This window comes from Scyliorhinus canicula, chromosome 20, assembly GCF_902713615.1.
Source record: "Scyliorhinus canicula chromosome 20, sScyCan1.1, whole genome shotgun sequence".
In the NCBI taxonomy this organism is placed as follows: Eukaryota; Metazoa; Chordata; class Chondrichthyes; order Carcharhiniformes; family Scyliorhinidae; genus Scyliorhinus; species Scyliorhinus canicula.
Genome location: NC_052165.1, coordinates 5218926 through 5245104, shown reverse-complemented (window position 1 = coordinate 5245104; position 26179 = coordinate 5218926). Strand labels below are relative to the sequence as shown.

General features: G+C 49.7%; 1 protein-coding gene and 1 long non-coding RNA gene across 2 annotated transcripts in view; one reads left to right on the top strand and one right to left on the bottom strand.

Moving 5' to 3' along the window:
- mrps35 (mitochondrial ribosomal protein S35) overlaps positions 1–3436 on the bottom strand; it is a 28817-nt gene extending 25381 nt beyond the window's left edge. The window contains exon 1 of the mRNA XM_038780719.1: positions 3230–3436. Within this exon, the coding sequence (XP_038636647.1) occupies positions 3230–3359 (130 nt within the window). The 5' untranslated portion in view covers positions 3360–3436. The remainder of the gene's footprint in view (positions 1–3229) is intronic.
- A 366-nt stretch (positions 3437–3802) lies between these two features.
- On the top strand, positions 3803–14175 carry LOC119954708. Its single transcript, XR_005458303.1, has 3 exons — positions 3803–3913; positions 9000–9072; positions 13818–14175. It is a non-coding gene; the product is annotated as an uncharacterized LOC119954708 (long non-coding RNA).
- Positions 14176–26179: the final 12004 nt, after the last annotated feature.

Here is a 26179-nt window from a genome sequence, read left to right as displayed (position 1 = left end):
GATTGCAGTGGGTTGCATCTCAAACAACTACGAATCAGACTACAGAAGGGAGATAGATCACCTGGGAGAATGTACAGAAAACAACCTCTCTCTAAATGTCGGCAAGACACATAGCCACCCCCCCCCCCCGTCTACATCAATGGCTCCGAAGTGGAGATGGTCGATAGCTTTAAGTTCCTGGGAGTCACCATCACCAACAGTCTGTCCTGATCCATTCACGTTGATGCAACAGTCAAGAAAGCCCAACAACGTCTCTACTAGCTAAAGAAATTCGGCATGTCTGCATCGACTCTCACAAAATTCTACAGATGTGCCATAGAGAGCATCCTATCTGGCTGCATCACGGCCTGGTATGGCAACTGCTCAGCCCAAGATTGCAAGAAACTGCAGAGTGTGGCGAACTTAGCCCAACGCACCACACAAGCTGGCCACCCCCACATTGATTCTGTCCACATCTCTCGTTGCCTCAGAAAGGCATTGTCAGAGACCCCTCCCACCCAGGCTATGCCTTCTTCCAGACCCTTTCATCAGGCAGAAGGTACAGAAGTCTGAAGACCAGCACATCCAGACATAGGAACAGCTTCTTCCCCACAGCTGCAAGACTCCTCAACGACTCCCCCTCGGACTGATCCGTTCCCTGTAAGAACACTATTCACGATGCCCCATGCCGCTTTTGCTCATGTGTTTGCTTTTTTGGCCCTTGTTCCGCACTGTAACCAATCACTATTTGTCGATGTACCATTTGTCAATGTTCTCTGTTGATTATTCTTTTTGTCTACTATGTACGTACTGTGTACGTTCCTCAGCTGCAGAAAAATACTTTTCATTGTACTTCGGTACATGTGACAATAAATCAATCAATCACCTAACCCGCACATCTTTGAACTGTGTGAGGAAACCTACGTAGGTATGGAGAGAGCGTGAGAGATCCTTGTCCCAGTCAGTGGGAGGCCCCGGCTCCGGTCAGTGGGGTGACCCCGGCCCCGGCCAGTGGGGTGACCCCGGCCCCGGCCAGTGGGGTGACCCCGGCCCCGGTCAGTGGGGTGGCCCCGGCCCCGGTCAGTGGGGTGACCCCGGCCAGTGGGGTGACCCCGGCCCCGGCCAGTGGGGTGACCCCGGCCCCGGCCAGTGGGGTGACCCCGGCCCCGGCCAGTGGGGTGACCCCGGCCCCGGCCAGTGGGGTGACCCCGGCCCCGGTCAGTGGGGTGACCCCGGCCCCGGTCAGTGGGGTGACCCCGGCCCCGGCCAGTGGGGTGACCCCGGCCCCGGTCAGTGGGGTGGCCCCGGCCCCGGTCAGTGGGGTGACCCCGGCCCCGGCCAGTGGGGTGACCCCGGCCCCGGCCAGTGGGGTGACCCCGGCCCCGGTCAGTGGGGTGACCCCGGCCCCGGTCAGTGGGGTGACCCCCCCGGCCCCGGCCAGTGGGGTGACCCCCCCGGCCCCGGTCAGTGGGGTGACCCCGGCCCCGGTCAGTGGGGTGACCCCGGCCCCGGCCAGTGGGGTGACCCCGGCCCCGGCCAGTGGGGTGACCCCGGCCCCGGCCAGTGGGGTGACCCCGGCCCCGGCCAGTGGGGTGACCCCGGCCCCGGCCAGTGGGGTGACCCCGGCCCCGGCCAGTGGGGTGACCCCGGCCCCGGTCAGTGGGAGGCCCCGGCTCCGGTCAGTGGGAGGCCCCGGCTCCGGTCAGTGGGGTGACCCCGGCCAGTGGGGTGGCCCCGGCCCCGGCCAGTGGGGTGACCCCGGCCCCGGCCAGTGGGGTGACCCCGGCCCCGGCCAGTGGGGTGACCCCGGCCCCGGCCAGTGGGGTGACCCCGGCCCCGGCCCCGGCCAGTGGGGTGACCCCGGCCCCGGCCAGTGGGGTGACCCCGGCCCCGGCCAGTGGGGTGACCCCGGCCCCGGTCAGTGGGGTGACCCCGGCCCCGGTCAGTGGGGTGACCCCGGCCCCGGCCAGTGGGGTGACCCCGGCCCCGGTCAGTGGGGTGACCCCGGCCCCGGCCAGTGGGGTGACCCCGGCCCCGGCCAGTGGGGTGACCCCGGCCCCGGCCAGTGGGGTGACCCCGGCCCCGGTCAGTGGGGTGACCCCGGCCCCGGTCAGTGGGGTGACCCCGGCCCCGGCCAGTGGGGTGACCCCGGCCCCGGCCAGTGGGGTGACCCCGGCCCCGGCCAGTGGGGTGACCCCGGCCCCGGTCAGTGGGAGGCCCCGGCTCCGGTCAGTGGGAGGCCCCGGCTCCGGTCAGTGGGGTGACCCCGGCCCCGGCCAGTGGGGTGACCCCGGCCCCGGCCAGTGGGGTGACCCCGGCCCCGGCCAGTGGGGTGACCCCGGCCCCGGCCAGTGGGGTGACCCCGGCCCCGGCCAGTGGGGTGACCCCGGCCCCGGCCCCGGCCAGTGGGGTGACCCCGGCCCCGGCCAGTGGGGTGACCCCGGCCCCGGCCAGTGGGGTGACCCCGGCCCCGGCCAGTGGGGTGACCCCGGCCCCGGTCAGTGGGGTGACCCCGGCCCCGGCCAGTGGGGTGACCCCGGCCCCGGTCAGTGGGGTGACCCCGGCCCCGGCCAGTGGGGTGACCCCGGCCCCGGCCAGTGGGGTGACCCCGGCCCGGTCAGTGGGGTGACCCCGGCCCCGGTCAGTGGGGTGACCCCGGCCCCGGCCAGTGGGGTGACCCCGGCCCCGGCCAGTGGGAGGCCCCGGCTCCGGTCAGTGGGAGGCCCCGGCCCCGGTCAGTGGGAGGCCCCGGACCCGGTCAGTGGGAGGCCCCGGCCCCGGTCAGTGGGAGGCCCCGGCCCCGGTCAGTGGGGTGACCCCGGCCCCGGTCAGTGGGGTGACCCCGGCCAGTGGGGTGACCCCGGCCAGTGGGGTGACCCCGGCCAGTGGGGTGACCCCGGCCCCGGCCAGTGGGGTGACCCCGGCCCCGGCCATTGGGGTGACCCCGGCCCCGGTCAGTGGGGTGACCCCGGCCCCGGCCAGTGGGGTGACCCCGGCCCCGGCCAGTGGGGTGGCCCCGGCCCCGGTCAGTGGGGTGACCCCGGCCCCGGTCAGTGGGGTGACCCCGGCCCCGGTCAGTGGGGTGACCCCGGCCCCGGTCAGTGGGGTGACCCCGGCCCCGGGGGTGACCCCGGCCCCGGCCAGTGGGGTGACCCCGGCCCCGGTCAGTGGGGTGACCCCGGCCCCGGCTCACAATGGACAAGGGCCAGGTTACCCCAAGGGACAACCACCCTCGCGTGCCTCCCATTACCTTGGGTCGCTGCAGCAGAGGTTGGAGCAAGTGGCGTGGAATAAAAAGCAGCGCCTGTCAGGCGGGGATTCACGCGGTTCCGCACCGCCAACGATCTCCAAATACATCCGCTCACCGCCACGGTCGCCATGATCCACTCCTCCAGTAGCCCACAATGCACTGGGCGCTGCCGGCACCCCGACTCCTACAGCAGCCCACAATGCACTGAGCGCTGCAGCCACCCCGACTCCTCCAGCAGCCCACAATGCACTAGGCGCTGTCGGCACCCCGACTCCTCCAGAGCCCACAATGCACTGAGGCTGCAGCCACCCTAACTCCTCCAGTAGCCCACAATGCACCGGGCTGGTTGCTGGTCAGGTGCAAGGTTAGAGTCTCCTCAGGAAACATCTCCATCAAACTATTCTCCACTGATTCTCTCAATGTGAACATTGGAGGAGAATATCACAAAATAATAGATCTTACATGGATATAATATAATAGATAAGATAAAATAATATTTTTGAAGCACATCTCTAGCACCCTCCCCTTTTTGGTGCTTGATGATTGGAAGTCCAAAATTCTTGTGAAAAGACAGGAATTTGCAAATTTCCAGCAGCGGAATGTTAGGATCCGGATGAGACCCAACTAATTTTGAGCTGTGAGGAAATGTTACCGCATCCTGGGAGTGATAACACTGACCCATAGGTATGTCAAATCAAAACTTTAATTTATAAACATAGAATTAACTGCATCAGCAACAAATAAATAGCTTTAGTGTTAACAGTTCTTAAGTGAAAGAGAAAAAAATGTTAACTTACTTCCCAAACCTGCCACTACATTCCAATTAAGCAAACCAATATATTTCAAATACCACTCATGAATAAAGTTAACAATCAGATTTCTACTTTTCTCTATGTAGAATCTTTGGAGCGAGAACAGTTAAAGGCCAAACTAAAACACTTATGTTCAGATGAGAGACATAGGGCCAACTGCCTTTTAAGACACATCTGACTCCTCCAATTAACTACATCATCTGTACCAAATCATGAGGCAATCTTTTGTCTCTTACAAGATGTCCCTTGACTCGTTTAACCAGGACCAAACACCATACCCCACATAAATTATCTATACCCAGGGGTCCTTCAAATGTAACAATATCCCATTAGCTATCTAACTATAAACCAGTAAATGGTTCTCAAGGTCTATTAGCAGAACACTTCACCTAAAAATCAATGATTAGCTCACTTTTACAACACCTTAATCACAGCTCAAGCAGTCATACTGTCTATGCGACTTAACCCAGGTTTTCATAATGTTATTGTACACAAGAAACAGGACAATCCAACCTGGTGAATTATTGCCCCATCAGCCTACTCTTGATCATCAGTAAAGTGATGGAAGGGGTCATCAACAATGCTTACTCAGCAACAACCTGCTCACGGACGCTTAGTTTGGATACTGCCAGGTTCACTCAGCTCCTGACCTCATTACAGCCTTCGTTTGAACATGGACAAAAGAGCTGAATGCCTGAGGCGACAGGGACTGCCGTTGACATAAAGGCAGCATTTGATCGAGCATGGCATCAATGAGCCTTAGCAAAGCCGGAGTTAACGGGAATCGGGGAAATCTCTCCACTGGTTGGAGTCAAAGGAAGATGGTTGTGGTGGTTGAGGTCAATCATCTCAGATCCAGGACATCACTGCAGGTGTTCCTCTGGGTAGTCTCCTCGGCCCAACCATCTTTAGCTGCTCCACCAATGACCTTCTGTCCATCATAAGGTCAGAAGTGGGGATCTTCACAGATGACTGCACGATGTTCAGCACCATTAGTGACTCCTCAGACACTGAAGCAGTTCATGTCCAAATGCAGGAAGACATGGACAATATCCAGACTTGGGCTGACAAGTGGCAAGTATCATTTGTGCACCAAGTGCCAGGCAATGACCATCTTCAATAAAAGAGGATCTAACCAACACCCCAAGACATTCAATGGCATTACCATCGCTGAATTCCCCGATGATCAACATCTTGGGGATTACCATTGACCAGAAACGGAACTGGATTAGCCACATTAATGCTGTGACTACCAGAGCAGGTCAGAGGCTGCGATTCCTGTGGCAGATAACTCCCCTCCTGAGCCCCTCAAAGCCTGCCCACCATTTACAAGGCACAGGTCAGGAGTATGTTGGAATACTCTCCACCTGCCTGGATGAGTGCAGCTCCAACAACACTGAAGAAGCCCAACAGCATCCAGGACAAAGCAGCCTGCTTGATTATTCCTCGTTCTACAAACATTCAAACCCTCCACCACTGACGAACAGTGGCAGCCGTGTGTACAATCTACAGGATGCACTGCAGTAACTCACCAAGGTTCCTTGGACAGCACCTTCCAAACCCATGACGTACCACCATCTAGAAGGACAAGAGCAGCAGATACTTGGGAACCCCACCACCTGGAGGTTCCCTTCCAAACCACCCTGACTTAGAAATATATCGCCGTTCCTTCATCGATCGCTGGGTCAAAATTCTGGATCGGCATCCCTAACAGCACAGTGGTGTACCTACACCTCAAGGACTGCAGTGGTTCAAGAACGCAGCTCACCGCCACCTTCTGAAGGGCAACTAGGGATGGGCAATAAATGCTGGCCTAACCAGCGATGCCCACATCCCATAAATTAATTCGAAAAAAATGATAGTTTTGATACAGATGCAAGGCCTCTTGTTTTGCCAACATACAAATTCTGGCTCACAGAGATATTGATGTCAGACAGGTAATTGACACAATAATGACAAACTCCCACCTCATAAATCAGGAGACAAACTCTTAAAAATCAAGAGGTTTGGCTTTAGAATTACAAGTCACTTTTTTTTTTCAAAGCATAACCCAATATAATTTTCAAAATAAATCGCAATAGTGGCTTATTTTATCTCCAATAGGCCGGAGCTCTGTATCGCTGCATCTGAAAATATTTTACAACAACAATATGTATCTATGCAGTGTTTTCACTGTAATAAATCTTCCCACGTCACTTCAGTGAAGTGTTGTAAAGCAAAATTTATCACTGAACCACATATGTCCACTTTCGGGCAGATGGGCAAAACCTTGGTAAAAGAGATAGGTCTTCAGGAGTGTCATGAAGGAGGTAAAAGGGCTAGAGTGGTTTATAAATTCCCACCCTAGCAGGTAATGCAATTTGGAAATATTTTAGAGTCATATGGTTCTACAGCTCAACAGGAGGCCCTTTGGCCCATCGTGGCTGCACTCGTCATCAAGTACTTATCCTAATCCCATTTTCCAGCAACTGGACCTAGACTTGAAGCTGCAGCATTACAATTGCTCATCCAAATGCTTTGTAAATGTGAGTGCTCCCACCTCAATGAGCTCCGAATTCCCGCCACCCTCCGGGTAAAAAAGCTTTTCTTCAAACTCCCTCTAAATATCCTGTCATTAGTTAAGATTACCTCGAGGATAAGATGATCTACCATAACCATTCATACAATCACCAGTTTCCATCCCAACTTCTACGCATCATATTTTAAGTTATTTTCCTTCAAGCATCTGTCCAACTTCCTTCCCCTCCCAACTTTAGACACCAATTCTGGCTGTGATAACAATTCAATTAGCATCTCATCCAAGTTACCCATAGGTCAGCTATAGCTATCAGATACGCACAATCGAGTTTTCACTCAATATCCACACACACAGACGCACAAATCCCTGGTTTTAAGCATTTTCCAGTCGAGATCACAAGACAGCAATTCTAGAGCAGAAATTCCATCAAGACGTTTTCTCTCCATAGACTGCTGAACATGAAGACCTTTGCATTGCCCGGCTAGACCCAGCCAACAAAGCACAGATTTCACCAGAGTACTGGGCCTTTCTGACCTGGACACTACACAGTCAATTAACGGGGTGTTACCTCAGACCAACACATGGTCACAGGCCTGGAGGTCCTCGCCACTACTGTCAGGGTTTCTCACACAGTTGGCAGTACCAGCTAACTTGCACTTTCCTTTTCTTCCCGTGGCCTCCACCTTACCCACTGTTGCAAGCTTTCTTGGTCGCCGCCAGTTTCCTGGCTCCGGCGACAACCTGGCTTTTGACTTTCCGGCAACGCAGAACAGCAAAATCCTGAGATTTTGGTGCCCTCTCACAAGATTACCTGACAGGCATCATTGCACTGAAATATCTCTCATGCTCAGTTTGCAAGAATCTGCGTGTTTGCTTCAGACTGACAACAGCCTGAGTCAATGGATAATGCAGCATAGTAGTGCTGGCTATTGTCAACAAAGGTTCAGACACCTTGGGCAGGATTTTGAGCCTCCACCTAGGCCTGGATGGGATGTGGGCAGGAGCTGAAAGTAGCTCTGCTGTAAATGCCAGCTCCATTCCGCTTCCAGCCATTTCTGAGGAGGTGGGTTGGAAGGATTGCAGGGCTCCTGGCCTGCAAATGGTTGGTAGCCAAGATGGCTTGTCATGAGCCTACTGAGTTACATTAAACTGGCATCAATTCATCACCTTCACTGAGGCAAGCAAAAGAAAAATCAGAGATAATATCCCAATGCTGAAGTGCAGGAAGTAATTCCAGGGGACAGTAGAATTGCCGATTATGTGACTGAGGAGAGTTAGAGAATTATGGTCACAATAATAGGGGAGATCATTGGTGACATTGACCAGTACAGTCTGCTACTGTGTATAGGCATATAGCTGGGCTGGAGGGATTTGAATAAAGATTGATAAGAGTGGTTAGAAACTATTTGCAATGCAACAGCACATTCCATGATCTTTGAGAGGAAGGAAAGTGTGGAGCGTGAAACTCTGTGGGTGTCACTGGCAACGCCAACGTTTGTTGCCCGTGCCTTGAACGGAGTGTCTTGCTAGCTCACTTCAGAGGGCAGGTACAGTCAACCACATTTCTGTCAGCCTAGAATCAGTAGGCCAAACCAGGTAAGGATTTCCTTCCCTAAAGGACATTCGTGGATCTGATGGGTGTTTACGACGATCAGTGATAGTTGTCTTGGCTATCATTACTGAGATCAGCTTTAGAGATTGTAAATAGTTGGGGCCCAAGGACCGAACCCTGTGGCACCCCCACCCTAGTTACATCTTGTCAACTAGAAAAACACCCATTTATCCCAACTCTCTACTTCTATTCAAGCTAATAAATTACCCCATATCCCATATGATCTTACCTTTTATATTAACCTTTATCAAATGCCTTCTGGAAGACCAGATACACCACATCTACAAGATCCCCATTTTCTACTTGGCTTGTTACTCATTAGACTTGGTCCTTGTCCTAATATGACAATAAGTGGGAGCTAGGCTTGCTGCTATCTGTAGGCTACTGGTGTTTTCCTACTCCCCTTGATTTTAAGTATCTCCCCAGTATAAGTGGCTAGCTTGGCCACAGTGTTGTCCAGCCTCAAAGGTTGGACTGCATCCTGCAAATAACGGTAAGTTTGTTCCGCAGTGACAGTTGCTGAAGACCCATTTTCAAAGGCCATCTATTAACTAGCAATACCAAGGTGATTGTGGCCACTTTGCCCACGTCAATGTGGTTTATTGTCAACATATTCCATGCAGGCGACTGTTCCTCCCCATACTGTGGACTGGAGCTGGCTTCTGTCCCCTTCTAGGCCTTAAGTGACCCCTCCTACTGCACCTGAAACACTTCTCCGCGGTGTGACTTTCCCCACATCTGAAACACTTGTTAAGATTTCTTGTTTGGTCAAAACAATGGCTTTTACCTCAGTTTTCTGCTTCAGTCATCTTTCCTTTGTTTGAACAGGCACCCTCAACCCCAATACTGCAGCTGCCGTTGCTTGCGGTCCCTTTCTCCAACTGGTGGACCTCGCCTCCAGGTACACTTTGCAATCTTGAACGCCTTTTTCTGCGCTTTCCATGGATAAGGTTTCTTCTATTGCCTTTGTGAAGTCAAGCTGTGACTTTGCTAGCAGCTTCCTTTGGATTGTCATGTTATTTATCCCGCACAGTAACCTATCTCTTAACATATCATTCAGGGATACGCCAAACTCGCAATATTCCACCAGTTTCCTTAATCTGACTACAATATCTGCAACAGATTCTCCTGGGGCCTTCCCTGTCAAATTAAACGTATACCTCTGGATAATGGTAGAGTTTCGGATGGTAATGGTTCCTGACCAACTCCACGAGCTCGGTAAATGATTTTGAATCAGGTGTCTCTGGGTAGGTCAAACACCTTATTACACTCTATGTCTGAGTGACGCAGGCTGTGAACAAATAATTTTCTCTTCCCTCTCCACATCGTTTTCTCTGAAACAAATAATGCATCCGCTCTACGTATTGCACCCACTCTTCTTCATTTGCATCAAATAGCTGACGTTTACCAAACAAATGGCATGATGGTTCTCCTTTTGACTTGAATAAGAATGGAAACTCCTTTACAGTTCCTCGGAAATGGAGTGCCAATCATCCTCATTGCCTATGTCATAACAAAAACTCCAGGTGACCACCAGCGAATAAGGCAATAACCATTTTATTTATAAACAGAAACACTTTACAGGATACAGCAATGACAATCCATACTCCTGCTACTCTTTCAGTCCAGACAAAAAACGACGTGTTTAAAGTCCACCCTCTCCGTTAAACCACGTGCGCTCCCATCCTATTGGACGAGAAGTCACGTTCTCTCCAGGAATTGGCGCGGCAGGTTTGAATTTTTACTTTCTAAGAATTGGGAGTCCTCAGTTGTGTTTGATCTAAAAGATATGAATAACTAGCATTTAGAATCAAGTGGAATTTATGAAGCAATATTTTGCATCTACTTAACAAGTCGCAGTGAAAACATAGAAGTTTCTCATTTCTCACGATCCCAAGAACTCTTGGTGTTGTCAGAACAGACAATGTCCTTCTTCCTTTATCTTTGAAGTGATGTTGAACTGTGTCCAAAAGAGTCATAACCCAGAAACCATGGTATCACTGTACGAACGAGGATTACTATTTCTAAACTTTTATCTCCCAGTCTCCCCTCCCTCCTTTTTTTGGGAATGGTCCAAGTTCACTCCTCCTTTTGGCCACGGGACACAAATCATCTTGTGTTACCGCACCTTTGCAGCAACCTCTGCTTTATGGCCCACAGACTCCAGATGTTTACATTCCATCACAAACAATTTCACATTTCCTTCCAGCTACAAAGAAGCCATAAATAAAGGCACATTCTCTTGTCAACATATCTGCACCCAATCCCCATATTAGAGCTTTTAAAATCAACAGTCAAGACCACTTCTATCATAATATCAGAGAACAAAGATTTCCCTCTCTGGTGCTGATCAATTAAAGCAAAGCCTGGTTTGTTTAAACATGGTGTCATCTTAAATCCTCAATCTTTTTAGTCATTCCTCCAACTGACTTACAAAAGTAAACATCTAATTGTATTGACAGCTTCAGCTCAAGACTCAAAGGAGCTTTGTCATAAAACAATAAAAATAATTGTTTAATCACAAACACCTGCTTTCCTGTCCCCAACGAACTTGACTTAATTGTCCAACAAAACGTCAAACCTGAACCACTCAATTTTAAACTGTGATTAAAGAACAAAATCCATAGATATTACAGTTTCTAAAAACTGGTAGAATTATCAAAATCTTACAACCTGTGCATGTTCCTCCAATCACTGCTCTTCTGTCAGTTCCCACTCTCAGCAATTTCAAGTGAAAAAAGACTGACTGAGAGCAGGAAGGACCTGTGGTTGGGTCTCTTCAAAACAACCCAATTGTTCAATAAGTGGCCCAAATCACTCGTTGTCATCAAATTTCTCCCAATAGATTTATAAAACGTTTAATCTGTTCTTGCTAGCCATTGCAATCTATTTCTTGCATTTCCTTTTTTGCAGGTCTTACACTTTCATTTTTTTCCTTTGCTGTTCTTTAAACCGGTCCCAGTCCGTTGGATTTCTACTGCTCTTAGCTTTGCAAAAGGTCTTTCTTTTACTTTTCTAATATCTCTCACTTCGCCTGATGACCAAGGTTGTTGAATTGTACAAGTGACGCTTTTTTCCTTCAAAGGGTGTTTCATATCTTTAAAGGGAAAGGGCTTCACTTGTACAGGGCAGCACGGTAGCATTGTGGTTAGCACAATTGCTTCACCACTCCAGGGTCCCAGGTTCGATTCCCGGCAGGGTGACTGTCTGTGCGGAGTCTGCACGTCCTCCCCGTGTGTGCGTGGGTTTCTTCCGGGTGCTCCGGTTTCCTCCCCAGTCCAAAGATGTGCAGGTTAGGTGGATTGGCAATGCTAAATTACCCTTAGTGTCCAAAATTGCCCTTAGTGTTGGGTGGGGTTACTGGGTTATGGGGATAGGGTGGAGGTGTGGGCTTAGGTAGGGTGCTCTTTCCAAGAGCCGGTGCAGACTCGATGGGCTGAATGGCCTCCTTTTGCATTGTAAATTCTATGATTCTATGATAATTGAACAACCTTGGTCAACAGGGGAAGTAAGATATTACAAAACACCTCCCACTGTTTAGTTTTATAAATTTTTAATTCTTCTCAGTCTATTGTGGCCATTTCCCGCTCATCACTCGAAAATCAACCTTATCCAAATTAAACTCCTTTGTTCATGAATCACTCAATCATTCTTAACCATAACTATCTGGTCCAGAGTTAAACGAACTCTGCCACATAACACATTTGTACAATATATTTGCTAAAGAAGGTATATATTCAACATTTATCACGGAAATAGAAATCTTCCATATAAAATTTCTCACACCCCCCAAAACCTATTCGGCTAAATCAGACAAGTAATCCCAAATATAGTTTCAACATTTCACTACGATTAATCATGCTAAATCTCAGACTAAGTCAAATCATAGGTAAACATTAATGAAAAAGTGGGGACTGAGCAAGGATCCTTTGACGGTAGCAATTGAGAAGATTATTGTGTTGAATTGAGGACATCTGCTCCTCCTTATATGGAACAGACTGTTCTCCATACAGACTAATATAGGCATTAATTTTCCTTATATTCATATGCCATGCCTGTACTTTCACAGGTATATTTTGTACCCTCTATACCTGTGTGTGTAGCTATTTAAAGTATTGAATGTCTTGAATGTTAGGAAGAGTAGAATAACATCCTTTCAATGCTGAAGTATTGTTGGTTGCATATTCTTCCATTCAACGTAATCTTTATAATGCTGCGACGGGAGACTACAAAATAATTCTGCACTTAATATGGCTTTTGCAAAAATTGCGTTGGCATTTTAACTATTTCTAACAATATTTTAATTTTAAAGATATACGTATCAGCACACAACCTGAGTGGCATTACATAAATTGGTTTTGATATTCGTTTCTATTCAATTTGCATATTAGAAATTGCAATTGCTTAGAGAAATAATGGCGATGAACAATTTTGTAAAAGCATTTTAAGTGATTTGATCAGTTCAGCTCCCTGTTTTTAAATTGTTTTTGAACGATATTCAGGATTGTTTCCAGTTTTTAACTGGCACTTTTATGGTCACATTCTGAATCTTTGGTTTTTACATGACCTAATCCTTCAGTTCTAAATTGACTTTGAGTGACATGATGAAATATGATTGCAGAAGTGTAATAGAAAAGGTGTGAGGACAGGAAATAAACATAAAAACATGGATTGTGCCCTCGGGAAAAACACTTCTGATAGAATCTCTACAGTGCAGAAAGAGGCCATTCGGCCCATCACGTCTGTCCTGACCCTCTGAAAGAGCACTCCACCCATTCCTCCACTCTATTCCAAAACCCCCCACCTATCCTATGAACATCTTTGGACACTAAGGGGCAATTTAGCATGGCCAATCCACCTGACTTGCACATCTTTGCAATGTTTTACGTATTTGTAGCTTTACTCCTACAAATCTTCCGATATGATGGTGTTGTGATAAGATCATCGGGTACAGTGTGGGAGAGAAACACTTGGTGATTAGAAGAGCAGCGACTACCAACTGGGTGAGTTCAGGGCATGAGGAGCCGAAGGGAATCGAGGAGCAGGATCCATGGAGCCAAGGGCCAGGGAACTGAGGAGCGAGGCCCAGGGAGCCAATGAACAGGGGGCGAGAAGCCGAGCACTGGGAAGCCAATGAGCAGGAACAAGGCCCAGGGAGAGGGATGCCGGGTTGTGGGATCTGGGGAGCACATGTGCCAGGGAGCAAAGGGGCCGGGGAACATTAGTACTGGGGTGGTGCTTGGGCGTCAAGAACAAGACTCTCTAGTGTCTGAGTGAGTGAGTGAGTGACAGGAGAATGTGTGTGAGAGAGAATGTGAAGGGGCGAGAGAGAGAGAGAGGACGAGGGGGAAAGGGAGAGTGTGAAGTGAGCTGAAAGAGAGTGTGAAGAGGGATGAGAGAAAATATGAATTGGGTGAGAGTGTGGGGGGGGGGGTCAGAGTGTGAGGGCTGAGAGAATGTGGGGGTTGAGACAGGACGTTGAGAGAGAGCAGAAGGTTATTTTGTATTTTTCAACATTTGTTCCTATAATAGAAATGATTTTCATTATTGGCTCTGCGCATCAAAAGATGTGCAGGTTAGGTGGATTGGCCATAATAAATTGAATATCCCCCACGATGTACCAATGCCATCTACTTTCCCTTGCAGGGCAATGAGAAGAGCAGTGCGGACCATCATCGCGCCCCCTGGAAACCACATACCCGAGCAGCTCAAAGGGAGACCTCTTGGCGACAACCATCGAGGAGGCGTCACATCTGTCACCAGTACCTTCCACCAGCGCAGATACTCACACCTCGGTGCGATTAACTAGTAGGCAGGCTTCTGGGTCACTCGCTGGTCAGCACTTCACAGCTGATGATCCACAGCAGCTGGAGGCAGGGGTGTCCCAGGGATCCCACACTGGGAGGGATGCCGGAGCCCAGGACTCTGCTGAGCCCCTGGTCTATGAGTGCCCTGGGTCCAGTCGTCCCAGAGCTGATGGAATATCAAAGGTAGAGTTGTGAGAATCAGGAAGGGCTGACAGCATCTATCCTTGGACTGTAAGGCCAACTGGAGGAGTCCAATCACCTCTTACTGAGGAGACTGTGCCATCAATGCAACACCATATGGCCAACGCTGCAAATGTGGCATCCGCAGTGGAGACCCTGGTGCAAGAGATGTACTCCATAGCGGGAGATGCCCGCTCCATGGCTCAGCTTATGACGTCCATGACTGAAGGCATGACCTCCATGGATGAGGGCATGACCTCCATGAATGAGGGCATGACCTCCATGGAAGAGGGCATGCGCTCCATGGATGAGGGCATGAGCTCCATGATGCAGGGCTTCAACAACATGGCATAGGCACTGGTGGGAATCCACAAATGACAGCGCCAAAGGACGGTGGGGCTTGTGAATCTCGCTCCAGCTGTCTCTCTATGCCATGGAGGACCACAGGAGCCCCGGGCACCCAAAGGGAAGAGGATCAACAGGGTCATAGCCCGGGGCCCTCCACCCAGGGGCGCAGCCCGGGGCCCTCCACCCAGGGGACCCCGGGGGTGTCCAGCCCTTCTAAAATCTCCATCTCTGTGAGTGACACACCTCAAGGACATCAGACTCCTATTTATTGATTACAGCTCCGCCTTCAAAACCATAATCCCAGCCAAGGTCATATCAAAGCTCCAAAACCTAGGGCTTGGCTCCTTACTCTGCAACTGGATACTCGACTTTCTGACCACAGACCACAATCAGTAAGAATAAACAACAACACCTCCTCCACAATAATCTTCAATACCAGGGCCCCGCAAGGCTGCATACTTAGCCCCCTACTCTACTCCCTGTACACACACGACTGCGTGGCAAAATTTGGTTCCAACTCCATCTACAAGTTTGCTGACAATACGACCATAGTGGGCCGGATCTTGAATAACGACGAGTCAGAATACAGGAGGGAGATAAAGAACCTAATGGAGTGGTGTAGCAACAACAATCTCTCTCTCAATGCCAGCAAAACTAAAGAGCTGGTCATTGACTTTAGGAAGCAAAGTACTGTACACACCCTTGCCAGCATCAACGGGGCTGAAGTGGAGGTGGTTAACAGTTTCAAATTCCTCGGGGTACACATCTCCAAAAATCTGTCCTGGTCAACCCACGTCAACGCTACCACCAAAAAAGCACAACAGCGCCTATACTTCCTCAGGAAACTAAGGAAATTCGGCATGTCCACATTAACCCTTACCAACTTTTACAGATGCACCATAGAAAGTATCCGATCTGGCTGCATCACTGCTGGTATGGCAACTGCTCGGCCCAAGACCACAGGAAACTTCAAAGAGTTGTGAACACCGCCCAGTCGTCACACAAACCTGCCTCCCATCCATTGACCTCCATCTACACCTCCCGCTGCCTGGGGAAAGCGGGCAGCATAACCAAAGACCCTCCCACCCGGTTTACTCACTCTTCCAACTTCTTCTGTCAGGCAGGAGATACAAAAGTCTGAGAACACGCACGAACAGACTCAAAAACAGCTTCTTCCCCACTGTCACCGGACTCCTAAATGACCCTCTTATGGACTGACCTCATTAACACTACACCACTGTATGCTTCATCTGATGCCGGTGCTTATGTAGTTACATTGTGTACCTTGTGTTTCTTTTCATGTACTTAATGATCTGTTGAGCTGCTTGCAGAAAAATACTTTTCACTGTACCTCGGTACACGGGACAATAAACAAAATCCGAAAGCCCCAAATACCGAGGAGGGTAGGACTGCAAGACCCAAGCTGCCAGAATATACGCCCGGGTCCTCAGGATCCAGGCCCCCCCCCCCCCACCGGGGTATGCCTGCTAAAGTCATCTCAAGCAACAGGCCGTGGAAGGCAGCAGACCGTCTCAGCTTCAGCTGATAATCCTGGGGATACATCTGGACATAGTGGGAGGGTTTGGAGGAGTCAGGAACACCTAGTTGGGCATGGGTGAACATAGGCACTGGATAATATAGGTCATGATAAAAAAGCCCATGTAAATAAACATCACTTTGTTCACCAGCAGATCCTCCTCCCTGTCATTTCGAAGCAATGTACTCTGCAAACCCCCGAGCATAATTGGCGCTTCATCCCTGTGCAGTGTGAGAATGACGGTGCTATGTCTCTCCCACCTCCCATACCTGGTGACTCAGTAAAGACGTCCTGCCCCCGTACAGCATCAATGCTCAGCCTCTCATTGCAGCCACACTTTTCCAGTGCAAAGGATGCCATTGACCGACAAAAGTTTGAAGAGGCTGACCCGCCCCGGAGGTTAACTTGAGAAACACAACCTAGATAGAAAACTGGTTGGTAGACCGGAAACAAAGAGTAGGAATTAACAGGTCTTTTTCAAATTGGCAGGCAGTGACTCATGGGGTATCGCAGGAATCGGTGCTAGGACCCCAGCTATTCACAATATATATCAATGATTTAGATGAGGGAGCAAAATGTCACATCTCCAAATTTGCAGATGACACCAAGTTGGGTGGGAGAGTGAGCTGTGAGGAAGATGCCGAAATCCTTCAGTGTGATTTGGACAAGCAGAGTGACTGGGCAAATGAATGGCAGATGCAGTATAAATTTGGATAAATGCGAGGTTATCTACTTTGGTAGCAAATTCGAGAAGGCAGATTATTATCTGAATGGTCATAAATTATGAGAGGGGAATGTGTAATGAGACCTGGGTGTCCTCGTACACCAGTCACTGAAGGTAAGCATGCAGGTGCAGCGGTAAAGAAGGCAAATGGTATGTTAGCCTTCATTGCGAGAGGATTCAAGTACAGGAGCAGGGATGTCTTGTTGTAATTATACAGGGCCGTGGTGAGGCCACACCCGGAATATTGTGGGCAGTTTTGGTCTCCTTATCTGAGGAAGGATGTTCTAGCTATAGAGGGAGTGCAGCGGAGGTTTACCAGACTGATTCCTGGGATGGCAGGACTGACGTATGAGGAGAGTTTTAAACGGTTAGGATTGTACTCGCTGGAGTTCAGAAGAATGAGGGTGAATCTCATAGAACCTATAAAATTCTAACAGGACTGGACAAGGAGATACAGGAGGGATGTTCCCGATAGTGGGGGTGTCCAGATCCAGGGGTCACAGTCTGAGGATACGGGGTAGAACATTTAGGACAGAGATGAGGAGAAATTTCTTCACCTAGAGAGTGATGAGCCTGTGGAATTCGTTACCACAGGAAGTAATTGAGTCCAAAACATTGTATGGTTTCAAGAAGATATAGCACTTAGGGCGAAGGAGATCAAAGGATATGGGGGAAAGCGGGATTAGGCTATTGAGTTGGATGATTAGCCATGAACATAATGAATGGTGGAGTGGGCCTGAAGGGCTGAATGGCCTCCTGTTCCTATTTTGTTATATGATTCTTTTTCTAAATCCCTGACCTCAAAGGAGGCTGTTGCAGATGAGAGCCCATCACATAAGAACTAGGAGCAGGAGTAGGCCATCTGGCCCCTCGAGCCTGCTCCGCCATTCAATGAGATCATGGCTGATCTTTTGTGGACTCAGCTCCACTTTCCCGCCCGAACACCAGAACCCTTAAACCCTTTGGGCGCGATTCTCCGCCCCCCACGACGGGTCGGAGAATAGCGGGAGGGCCTTCCCGACATTTTTCCCGCCCTCCCGCTATTCTCCCCCCCCCCCCCAACTCCCGACACGAATCGCTGCCGCCGTTTTTTTACGGCCGGCAGCGATTCACAGCTGATAGATGGGCCGAAGTCCCAGCCTTTACGCTGTTTTTACGAACGGCAAACACACCTGGTCTGGCCGTTCGTAAAAACGGCGGGAACAACTCGCTTTTTATAACCATGGCACCGATTGGCACGGCAGTACCACGGCCGTGCCAAGGGTGCCATGGGCCCGCGATCGGTGACAGCGGGCCCAATGCCCGCGCACTATTTCTCCCGGCCCGCGCATGCGCGGGTTTCGCGCAAATACGCGATGACGTCATCCGCGCATGCGCGGGTTGGAGTCTTCCAATCCGCGCATGCGCGGCTGACGTCATATGACGTGTCAGCCGGCGCTAACTCCGGCAAGTGGGCTTAACGAAATTTGCTGAGCACTGTGAAAAATCGCTTGGAAGGTTCTCCACTGTTCCTCAACTGTTTCATCATGAAGTCTTTGCTCCCAGTCTACCTTAGCCAGCTCTTCTCTCATCCCATTGTAATCTTTGTTTAAGCACAAAACACAAGTGTTTGATTTTTCCTTCTCACCCTAAATTTCATCATATTGTGATCACTCATTCCGAGAGGATCCCTAAATATGAGATCATTAATCAATCCTGTCTCATTACACAGCACCACGGGTCTCTGAACTCCATGATAAGACCATTCATTGGTAGAACGTGTTCAGCTCTCTGCCAGACAGGAGTCCGACATATCACCGAGAAAGAGTGGAGCTTCGCTCTGTCCTCAATGCAAGTCTTCAGCATCCTCCTGCAGAGTCCAACCAATGGTTTTATCCCATGAAATGGGCACCATCATGGAAACTTACCGCTGGCATCAGACTAATTATGAGATAATTGCCCCCACAAGAGATCTCCCCCTCATCCGAAGCCCAAGTTGGCCCTGGCCTGAGATCCTTCATCATCCTCCATGGGTTGCCCCTCATTGCCCTCCTCATCTGAGGAGATTAGGCACTTCTTCATTTCCTCCTGGTCAAGGTGATCTTCCCTCTACAGCACTCTGTTGTGGAGAGCAGACCACTGTTATGTGGGTCACCATTTGTTGGCAAGATTGGAAGCTACCCCTTAATCAGTCCGGGCACCGGAACTGCATCTTCAGCTGTCCAATTGCCTGCTTGACCAGCACGCACGTTGAAGCTTGAGCCTTGTTGTAGCGAGTCTCTGCCTCAATTTGTGGCCTTAGCACTGGCTTCACCAACCACCTCCTTATTGGGTATCCCTTGTCCCTGAGGCGCTATCCTTCCATATCCTGCTCTCCCACGTCTGGGATCTGTGAGTAGCCCAAGACATAACTATCATGGCCCCTGCACGGGAAACGGGAACACACCTGCATGATTCTGTTACTGCCCCCTGGGCTGGTGCACGGTCAATTCCAGACCCACTTGACCCTGAGTCGCAACACAATTTAAATTAACAAGTAATTCTTAGAAAAACCTCCCAGGTCTTTGACCCTTGGCTGCCCAATAACCATCTTCACCAGGTTTGTAAATTTAAACACAATTGACTTTATTAATAACAAGAACCATACTTAAACATGTAGCAGATATAACAGGTTAAATATTAACTAATTCTTAACCCTCGACTGAAACACTCCACCCTCGACACACACACAGGACAGACAAACAGAGAGGGGAAAAGGGGGGTGAAAAATAATGATAAAAGTAAAAAGGATAGGAGTCTTTGTTTCAGATAGTTGTTTCCAGTACCTTCAGTCCAGGCTTTCAGTTTGAGGTTTCTGTTTCCAGTCTCTAATGGTTTTCACTGTAGATTCATTCATGTTTATGCAGTTTCAGAAATATAGCAGCTGTAAAGCTTTTCTGAGAGAGAGAGAGAGCAGGTCCTCCCCTCTGATGCCAAAGTTCTTTCCTTAGTTCTCTGAAATCATCCCACTTGGGTCTAACGCAATAACTGCCAGGCAGAATACAGCCTTTTGCCCAGGTCATAACCTCGGTCCAAACAAAACCTACGGTGTCTTCCCAGAATCCTTAGGGGAGTATGCGATCCCTCGCTGAGGGGGCAGGACAGCTGATGAGTTTCCGGTATAAAATCAGCCGGCCGGGAAACGGCCGGCACTCACTCAGATGAGTATCATCTCATATCTAATGGGGCTGGAGCTGGAGCTTGAGCTGGGTGAACTTCGGATCATTCGGGAGGCAGAGGGGGTCATAGATAGGAGCTTCAGGGAAGTAGTTACACCAAAGATTGGAGGTAGATGGGTAACTGTAAGAGGGACTGGAAAGAAGCAGTCAGTGCAGGGACCCCCTGCGGTCGTTCCCCTGAGTAACAAGTATACCGTTTTGGATACTTGTGGGGGGGGGGACTTACCAGGGGTAAGCCATGGGGTACGGGCCTCTGGCACGGAGTCTGTCCCTGTTGCTCAAAAGGGAAGGGGGGAAAGGAGTAGAACATTAGTAATTGGGGACTCAATAGTCAGGGGCACAGATAGGAGATTTTGTGGGAGCGAGAGAGACTCACGTTTGGTATGTTGCCTCCCAGGTGCAAGGGTAAGTGATGTCTCGGATCGTGTTTTCCGGGTCCTTAAGGGGGAGGGGGAGCAGCCCCAAGTCGTAGTCCACATTGGCACTAACGACATAGGTAGGAAAGGGGACAAGGATGTCAGGCAGGCCTTTAGGGAGCTAGGATGGAAGCTCAGAGCGAGAACAAACAGAGTTGTTATCTCTGGGTTGTTGCCCGTGCCACGTGATAGTGAGATGAGGAATAGGGAGAGAGAGCAATTAAACACGTGGCTACAGGGATGGTGCAGGCGGGAGGGATTCAGATTTCTGGATAACTGGGGCTCTTTCTGGGGAAGGTGGGACCTCTATAGACAGGATGGTCTACATCTGAACCTGAGGGGCACCAATATCCTGGGGGGGAGATTTGTTAGTGCTCTTTGGGGGGGTTTAAACTAATTCAGCAGGGGCATGGGAACCTGGATTGTAGTTTTGGGGTACGGGAGATTGAGAGTATAGAGGTCAGGAGCACAGATTTGACTTCGCAGGAGGGTGCCAGTGTTCAGGTAGGTGGTTTGAAGTGTGTCTACTTCAATGCCAGGAGTATACAAAATAAGGTAGGGGAACTGGCAGCATGGGTTGGTACCTGGGACTTCGATGTTGTGGCCATTTCAGAGACATGGATAGAGCAGGGACAGGAATGGTTGTTGCAGGTTCCGGGGTTTAGGTGTTTTAGTAAGCTCAGAGAAGGGGGCAAAAGAGGGGGAGGTGTGGCGCTGCTAGTCAAGGACAGTATTACGGTGGCGGAAAGGATGCTAGATGAGGACTCTTCTTCTGAGGTAGTATGGGCTGAGGTTAGAAACAGGAAAGGAGAGGTCACCCTGTTGGGAGTTTTCTATAGGCCACCTAATAGTTCTAGGGATGTAGAGGAAAGGATGGCGAAGATGATTCTGGAAAAGAGCGAAAGTAACAGGGTAGTTGTTATGGGAGACTTTAACTTTCCAAATATTGACTGGAAAAGATATAGTTCGAGTACATTAGATGGGTCGTTCTTTGTACAATGTGTGCAGGAGGGTTTCCTGACACAATATGTTGACAGGCCAACAAGAGGTGAGGCCACATTGGATTTGGTTTTGGGTAATGAACCAGGCCAGGTGTTAGATCTGGAGGTAGGTGAGCACTTTGGAAACAGTGACCACAATTCGGTGACCTTTACGTTAGTGATGGAAAGGGATAAGTATACCCCGCAGGGCAAGAGTTATAGCTGGGGGAAGGGCAATTATGATGCCATTAGACATGACTTAGGATGTGTTGGTTGGAGAAGTAGGCTGCAAGGGTTGGGCACACTGGATATGTGGAGCTTGTTCAAGGAACAGCTATTGCATGTTCTTGATAAGTACGTACCAGTCAGGCAGGGAGGAAGGGGTCGAGCGAGGGAACCGTGGTTTACCAAAGAAGTGGAATCTCTTGTTAAGAGGAAGAAGGAGGCCTATGTGAAGATGAGGCGTGAAGTTTCAGTTGGGGCGCTTGATAGTTACAAGGAAGCGAGGAAGGATCTAAAGAGAGAGCTGAGACGAGCAAGGAGGGGACATGAGAAGTCTTTGGCAGGTAGGATCAAGGAAAACCCAAAAGCTTTCTATAGGTATGTCAGGAATAAAAGAATGACTAGGGTAAGAGTAGGGCCAGTCAAGGACAGTGGTGGGAAGTTGTGTGTGGAGGCTGAGGAGATAAGCGAGATACTAAATGAATACTTTTCGTCAGTATTCACTCAAGAAAAAGATAATATTGTGGAGGAGAATGCTGAGACCCAGGCTATTAGAATAGATGGCATTGAGGTGCGTAGGGAAGAAGTGTTGGCAATTCTGGACAAGGTGAAAATAGATAAGTCCCCGGGGCCGGATGGGATTTATCCTAGGATTCTGGGAAGCCAGGGAAGAGATTGCTGAGCCTTTGGCTTTGATTTTTAGGTCATCATTGGCTACAGGAATAGTGCCAGAGGACTGGAGGATAGCAAATGTGGTCCCTTTGTTCAAGAAGGGGAGTAGAGATAACCCCGGTAACTATAGGCCGGTGAGCCTAACGTCTGTGGTGGGTAAAGTCTTGGAGAGGATTATAAAAGATACGATTTATAATCATCTAGATAGGAATAATATGATTAGGGACAGTCAGCATGGTTTTGTGAAGGGTAGGTCATGCCTCACAAACCTTATCGAGTTCTTTGAGAAGGTGACTGAACAGGTAGACGAGGGTAGAGCAGTTGATGTGGTGTATATGGATTTCAGTAAAGCGTTTGATAAGGTTCCCCACGGTCGGCTATTGCAGAAAATACGGAGGCTGGGGATTGAGGGTGATTTAGAGATGTGGATCAGAAATTGGCTAGTTGAAAGAAGACAGAGAGTGGTAGTTGATGGGAAATGTTCAGAATGGAGTTCAGTTACGAGTGGCGTACCACAAGGATCTGTTCTGGGGCCGTTGCTGTTTGTCATTTTTATAAATGACCTAGAGGAGGGCGCAGAAGGATGGGTGAGTAAATTTGCAGATGACACTAAAGTCGGTGGAGTTGTAGACAGTGCGGAAGGATGTTGCAGGTTACAGAGGGACATAGATAAGCTGCAGAGCTGGGCTGAGAGGTGGCAAATTGAGTTTAATGTGGAGAAGTGTGAGGTGATTCACTTTGGAAAGAATAACAGAAATGCGGAATATTTGGCTAATGGTAAAATTCTTGGTAGTGTGGATGAGCAGAGGGATCTCGGTGTCCATGTACATAGATCCCTGAAAGTTGCCACCCAGGTTGATAGGGTTGTGAAGAAGGCCTATGGTGTGTTGGCCTTTATTGGTAGAGGGATTGAGTTCCGGAGCCATGAGGTCATGTTGCAGTTGTACAAAACTCTAGTACGGCCGCATTTGGAGTATTGCGTACAGTTCTGGTCGCCTCATTATAGGAAGGACGTGGAAGCTTTGGAACGGGTGCAGAGGAGATTTACCAGGATGTTGCCTGGTATGGAGGGAAAATCTTATGAGGAAAGGCTGATGGACTTGAGGTTGTTTTCGTTAGAGAGAAGAAGGTTAAGAGGTGACTTAATAGAGGCATACAAAATGATCAGAGGGTTAGATAGGGTGGACAGCGAGAGCCTTCTCCCGCGGATGGAGGTGGCTAGCACGAGGGGACATAGCCTTAAATTGAGGGGTAATAGATATAGGACAGAGGTCAGAGGTGGGTTTTTTACGCAAAGAGTGGTGAGGCCGTGGAATGCCCTACCTGCAACAGTAGTGAACACGCCAACATTGAGGGCATTTAAAAATTTATTGGATAAGCATATGGATGATAAGGGCATAGTGTAGGTTAGATGGCCTTTAGATTTTTTCCATGTCGGTGCAACATCGAGGGCCGAAGGGCCTGTACTGCGCTGTATCGTTCTATGTTCTATGTATCTTGTAGCTAAAGCTATGAAAATAAATCTTTTGATTTCATTCAACAAGGTGTGGACTCTATTTATTGCAGGCGTTAAAGCCCAATTCGTTGGTCACCAGCCAACCAATCAAACTGAATCTCTCTCTCGGGTGCCACAAAGTCTGAGTTCTGCTGTCCGAAGGTTAGCACGGTGTACTATGTTATAATTTTTTCAGTTCCACACTTCCCCTGCTCGACTTAAAGATATATGTTCATTAGGAACCATGGATCAAAATAATCACAGCAAAAATGAAGAAAGGGGAAAATAGTGAATCAATAGGAAGGGCCCTTACAATTTGCGTTGTGTGGTCACAGGCGATCTGCACATTGAGTGGAATCCCTTGCGGTACATAAATGACGCTACATAATGCCATGGAGACTCCGTGGCCCTGTGAGTGCAGTGTATCACATCCTGAACCTGGGGCGGCCTACTAAACGGGCAAAGCCCATGGCCCTGGTGCCTTGGCTCTCCTGGTTTCAGTCCAAGTTGATATACATGTGGCCCCTCACGTAAAGGGGGCAAGATTTTCGGTGTTGAAATTGTGCTCTGTGCGGGGGCGGAGAATGGGGCGTCAGACTTACGATCGGGTCTGACGCCTTCCTGTGATTCTCCACGGACCAGAGAAAGGCCCCCGCGGCAATCCTCCGCCAGCCGAGTTCCCGCCAGTATGGTTCACTCATGGTTCCATCCAGCGGGAAGTCGGAGTGGCGGCTGTGGACCCAGTCCTCGGCCACCCTGGTGGGATGCGGGGGGAATCTGTTACCGGTGGGGGGGCCTCCAGGATGGCCATGCTCACCGGGGCCACCGATCAGCAGGCGCGCGCGATCTGGGGCCGGCCCGCTGTGTGGCTCTGCCACGTTGCACGGGACCACCACCGCGGGCGGCCAGCGCGCACATGCGCGGACCCGCTGCTGGAAGTGCAGGGTCCCGTACCAGCAGCCGGAGCTGCGAAGACTACTCCGGGGCCCTGCTAGCCCCCTGCAAAATGGAGAATCAATCTGGACTTTCTCCAAGAGAGTCCAGAGTGATTCGCACCTATTTTCACGTTATTGGAGAATCCCGCCCGGTGTATTTGTAACCTCCATAATGCATTTGTGTGCGGCTGACTGGGAACGCCACACAGATTACAGGTGCTGCCCTGAAATGAGCCACTTGCATAGAAGTTCAAAGTGGCTGTCACTTTATGGGCCATGGGCAATGGTTGTCTTCCTGTTCCATGTGTTGCCAGCTCTTCCAAGGCATGGCAACTGTGGTCTATCGTCCCCTGGGACAGGCACAGTCTTCTCCGGCACTGTGTTTCGACATCTGCAGATAGGATGTCGAATGTCTGTTATGGGCCAGAGAACCCCAAAGTGTAACATGGAGTTCACCTGACCCACAACTTTTAATAGATTGTGGTGTGGGGAGCACACGGCCCACCCTATAGGTGTGGTACAGCAGAAATGGAAAACTATTTTTTGAAGCAAAACAATGTTTATTCTATGAACTCAAGTTAACCCTTTTAAAACATACAGTGAACATCTTAGCAACCATTAATTCAAATACAACCCCAAAGGACTACAACACTATGTAAACCTTTAAGCTTTCCTTTTTAACATCCATAAGACTTAAAATATCTTTTACCAGAAGCACATCAGGTTAAAGTCACTACTGTTATTAGTTTTAAATCACCAGGATCGATTTACAGTCTTTAGATTACAGAGAGAGATACATACACCTTCTGGCTGTGACTGCAGCTATCCAGCTCTGAAAACAAAACTGAAACACATACTGCAGCAAACAGCCTAAAACGAAAGTAAAAATCTGACAGACAGCCCAGCTCAACCCACTTTCTGACATCACTGCAGTAATAATTTCTTAAAGGTACTCTCACTACAGATACTTATATACACACCCATTTATAAACACTCATTTCTTAAAGGTACTCTCACATGACAGTCGGAATACACTTGGCACGCACTCTCAAACGGGCGGCACAGTAGCACAATGGTTAGCACTGTTGCTTCACAGCACCAGGGTCCCAGGTTCGATTCCCGGCTTGGCTCACTGTCTGTGCGGAGTCTGCACATTGTCCCTGTGTCTGCGTGAGTTTCCTCCCACAAGCCCCGAAAGACGCGCTGTTAGGTAATTTGGACATTGTGAATTCTCCCTCTGTGTACCCGAACAAGCGCCGGAATGTGGTGACTAGGGGCTTTTCATAGTAACTTCATTGCAGTGTTAATGTGACAGTGTTACTTGTGACAATAAAGATTATTATTATTATGAACTGGGATCCATCCTCTGTGGTGCTGCTTCTGGAACAGCAATGGGTCTCGCCTCCCCCTTCTCAGCAGTGTGCTGGCCCTGGCCTTGTGCAGCGGCACATTTTTGTCTTTGCTGCTGCTCTATCGTGAGTGGTAGGCTCCAAGA